The following is a 4,925-nucleotide window of genomic DNA, read 5'->3' as shown; positions in this document are numbered from 1 at the left end:
TCCTTATACATAATGTCAGCAAGTGGAAAGAAAGAGTACGGCGTTATGTTGATAGCCTTGTTAGGTAGTAGTCGTACAGAAGTCTGAATATCAAAGTTGATCTTGAATGGATGATCGTTCGGGCGAAAATCACGTCCGCTCTCGCCCACACCAAAGTAGGAAATCTGGTATACTTTTCCCTCAGTTAGCGAAGACTGAAATAGATATATCAAAGTCTTCCTAACAGTACCATGAATCTTACAGCCCTGACATTTTAAAAATAAACAAACTAAGCAATTTAGGAATGCATAAGAAAAATAATCTTTAAAAAGTTTAAATAATCAAAAAATAGTATACTTTGCCATCCATCAGTATCATGTCCATTGAAAAGGGTAGCTTTGAGCCATATAGGCTCGGACTAAGCCATAGATGACTGACTTTGGCAACAATTGTCCAGGTTTCTTTGGAGGCATCCACCTTTGTCAGATCGTCGATCCTTGAAGCCATCAAAAAGGAGGTTAAGTTGAAATATGCAAGGAATGATGGAAAATGCTGGAAATGATGGAGGAGAAATGTCACATGAGGGGTGTATATATATATATAGTCTGAATGAAGGGTTTGTGAAATTGAATTATTTCCCTATGATTGATCAGTATTAAACGCACGGGTCAACAAATTTCCTATTATGACATGGTATGTGTTTGTAATGCGTAAATAAAATCAGCGTTTTTTCCCCCTATGATTAATCCTGTTATAATTTATAATATTTGAATTTTTGTTTATATGATGAAATAGATCCAATGAATATTCGTGTGTGTCCATAGAATCTGACCATGATTCCATCATTTATTCGTTCAAAATTTCATGATTGAAAAATTTATGTTAAGCAATTGAATGGGCCGAATGGAATTGTCATAGCCTCGTCATCACTCATAATTTCCCAATTAAGACACGTCATCACTCTAAAAAATTATATGAAATTATAGCCTCGTGAATGGAATTATATGAGTGAATGGAATTATAGCCTCGTCATCACTCATAATTTCCCAATTGAATGGGCCGAATGGAATTGTCCATTGAATGTTAAGAAAAAATTATGTCAAGCAATTGAATGGGCCGAATGGAATTGTGAAATTATGATTGAAAAAATGTCAAGCAGCAAAACAATAGTAACGTAATTTTAGTAAAATCAAGCATTTAATACTAATTTTCCATGTTCCAGCGCAATTTTTCAATCGGATTCTTAACCAATTCCAGATTGATCTCACTTGGTTTCATTTCAAAACGTGTGAATTAATGTGTGTATTAATGTGTTAATTAAATGTGCGAAATGCTCATTCCATCAAGCATTTAATACTAATTTTACTGATTTATTCCATCTTTTATTGTTTGCGCTGAAAATTATTAAATGAGTGTATTAATGTGTGAATTAAATGTGCGAAATGCTCTCTGGTTGTGACACTTGTCAGCCAGAGAGATGAGGTTGATGAGAGTAATTCTTAGAGTGACATGTGTTATAAAATAGTGGATAACGATTTTGTTTTATAAAATATATAGATTGGTGGTCTTCGGTGTTGGACTATTTGTGCATGATCTCATGCTTTGGGCTCCCGGTGTCTCCTCAAAAAGTTGTATTAGAGATGATAGTTGGTGTAGCCACGACTACAACTCCTTGTATCGAAGCCTTCCTAGAAGTGTGGCCAGGTGTTCCCTTGACGCGATGAAGTGAACGACGGTGCAAGTGTGGATAGCTTCCGCATATGGGAGTGTGGTAATGTGGTGGTAACTTGCACTTAAGTGGAGAATGTTGAAAATTCAAGTATAGGTTGGAGTCCCACATTAGTTAGAATGGTGAGATGAAGACTTTATAAGAGATATAACCCATGAACGTAATGCCTTAAGATTTTGGGTAAAAAATGTCATCTTCAAATTTTTTTTAATCTTCAGTATTGGCTTATTTATGCATGGTCTCGTTTTCTCGGAGTAGTTACCAAAATAAGAAAAGTGAAAAACAACATAAACAATAGGTGTAAGATATGCTATGATTTTATAAAAAGAGTGGGATAGAGGAGGAAAAAAGTGCATAAGAGACAAAAACCCTGTTTGGGAGTGGTTAGAAATGAGAGTCGTTAATGATCGACTTGGTGTGGAAAATGCAATCCAGCAAATATATCATAATTTTGTATTCACAACAACCCACGTTATTGATCACACAATCTAAATCTCTTCTATAGCCTTTGTTACACGGAACAGAGCATACATGATTGAAATAAAAAAGATCAACTTAAATTCTTACTTAAAGTCTTAAACACATAAATAATTACCACATGACACTGAATTCATACAAAATCTCCATTCTCATTCTTCTCCATCTTCTTCTTCCCCTTATCACTAGGCACCACAAAGTCAAGATTGTAAAGCACCGGAACCATAGACAATGAGCAGAGAAACACCAAAACAGGGCCAAAAATCCAGAGCAAAAGAGGAAGTGCAGTGTAGAAAAGCCTGTTCCCAACAGTGTTCAGAATGAAACCTTTCTCCAAAATATCATTGATATATTCTGGTGTGACCAATGACATTGGATCCTGTGGAATGTTGATGAGAATGTTGACCTGGTTGATGAACCTGATGGACAGTGTGTGGCAGAAGAAGGAGAAGAGGAAGACAGTGAGCAGAGTCACGTATTTGAGTGCTTCCATGAACTCGCCGTGAGCGCCGTAGACGGAGTCGTTGAGCGGCTTCTTGACGCTGTAGGTGCTGCTTATGATTGCGGCGAGGCCGGAGCAGAGGAGAACTGAGGTGGTGGCCATTAGTGTCGAGCCCATGATCGTGTTCCGGAGGGATTGAACCGCCAGAATATTTTTCTTTTCATTGTCCTGCCGAAATTATACCAATCAGTCATGCATTATTAGTTAGATCATGTATATTCACATGGTCGCTATTCCGCGTACCACCAAATTAACTAGTGGGGAACAAAGAATGAGTGAACACTTTGAAAATATGGTGCAAATTTTAGGATTGTGGGATATGGCAGATTATGTTTGTTGAAACATGAGATGATGCATATTTTTGAAAAGAAAAATTTGAGTACGATACAAAATTGGTGGAGACATCGTAGTAAGAAAAGAAGAGAAAACTAATGAATGTTATTTGCATGTAATGTGGTAAGAAGAGATAGATAGAGATTCGTTTAACTGTCGTATGTCGTAATTGAAATAAAATATTAAAAAATGTAAATGATGACTAAACATACCGTTTTTGTTTACGTTCAATTGACAAACACATTAGTGATGATTTTTAACCGCTTAACAATCCTCCTTAAACATGTATGTAGATCAGAAGTTGACAGAAAGTTGTATATTTACATGTGACCACTCCTAAAATAATTAAAAGATTGATTTGTAATTAAATTAATGATTAATTTTCAACTATAATTATTCAAATTCTAATATTATATTTAATGGCTAATAATTTCCAACTGTGATTTCACCAATCAAAGAATCCCACAAGTAAGCACATTATGTAGGTCTAGGTAGAACGCATTTTGGATTATAGTCTAGCTAATTGTACCATAAAGAAAAACAAATCTAAGAGGATAAGCCTAGCTAGAATAACATCTTATAGTGGTTTTTGACGCATACCATAAAGAAAGAACAAGAACATTCTTTCTTGCTTTGTTTGTCAGCAATTAATTAAATGACAATGTATCTGTTAGAAACAAGACCAATTAAGAAAAAACAAGTAGAAAAGGAACATTGTATAACTTGCAAAATGATATTTAGAAAAAAAAAATTATTCTCAATTTCTATTTCTCCATTATTCCCTTAATCCCTTCATAGTTCTTACCCTCCCCTGAAATGCTACAAGGTAAAATTCCAACACCAGGTTGATAAGCACCCCTTGTGCTTTTTGGCTTATCACAAAACAACACCAGGTTGCTGATCACTCCAATTATATGGCATGGAAAGTTAAAGTTCCTTAATTAAGTACTATATAGATATACTATAATCATGAGTTTGGGCCCGAAAAAAGGCTATAATTAGCTGGCTGTTCTCTAAAGATTATAAAACTTGTAAGATTATTGATCAATTAATAACTAAAAAATTAACATGAATTAATGCATCAAAACCAAACATTGAGCATTAAATTTCAGAGGTATATACCTTCATCATGGTAGCAACCCAATTCCTTCGACCACTAGCATTGATCCCAATAATTGTAGTGTGTGGATGATTTCTCACATTGTACCACACCCAGAAATGGTAGCCACCAGTCATTAGAACACCTAAAGGCACCAATATGACATCCAAATAGCAATTCTTCCATTCCATCTCTGCTTGATGGAGCTGATCTAGAAGCTACTATGATATCGTTTTTTTGATGAGGTCTAATATAATATTGTGATTGCACTTCCACGTTGCACCCTAAAAGTTATTAGCAATTTGATGAGTGGGGATTTGATATTCCTATATGGCAATGCCAACCTTGGTTTATATACACATAAAAGGAAGAATGAATGTGGACTTGTTCAACTACCTGGTTCAGTCCACGTCAAAGTGAAAAAAAGGAAAGCCACACTTTTTTCATTAAGTTACGAATTTCAGCCTAATAATACATGTGTAGGGTGACTTTTGTCCACATTTCCATGATCAATTGTTTATTTTTCCCCCTTCCACCATTCAGTTAGAGATATTTTGTCACTTCTCTACACGGTATATTTTAAGATTGTAGAATAAGGCTTGTTTAGTAAGTGACGTGTGAAGATTTAGCTAATCATATTAAGGGAGAAATCCAAAAATTTCTTTCAACTTTTTCAGTGTCCATGCAGTGAATTCTAGGAGAATGAGCTAGAACAAGATGATCTAACTCAATCCTAGAATATAAAAGTGAGCACAATTTTCAATTTTGCTCTCTTACTCTTTTATAACTCGGGACTTTGATTACAT

The 4,925-nt window shown here is 35.1% G+C and overlaps 1 protein-coding gene across 1 annotated transcript; it reads right to left on the bottom strand.

Moving 5' to 3' along the window:
- Positions 1–2,126: 2,126 nt before the first annotated feature.
- On the bottom strand, positions 2,127–4,454 carry LOC130727511 (uncharacterized). The gene is made up of 2 exons (XM_057578659.1): positions 4,143–4,454; positions 2,127–2,855 (listed from the first exon to the last, which is right to left on the bottom strand). Exons 1-2 carry the CDS (start codon positions 4,308–4,310, stop codon positions 2,319–2,321), a joined length of 705 nt encoding a protein of 234 aa, XP_057434642.1. The 5' UTR covers positions 4,311–4,454; the 3' UTR covers positions 2,127–2,318.
- Positions 4,455–4,925: the final 471 nt, after the last annotated feature.

The sequence above is a fragment of the Lotus japonicus genome, chromosome 1, assembly GCF_012489685.1.
Source record: "Lotus japonicus ecotype B-129 chromosome 1, LjGifu_v1.2".
Taxonomy (NCBI): domain Eukaryota; kingdom Viridiplantae; phylum Streptophyta; class Magnoliopsida; order Fabales; family Fabaceae; genus Lotus; species Lotus japonicus.
This window is presented reverse-complemented; position numbering and strand designations above follow the sequence as displayed.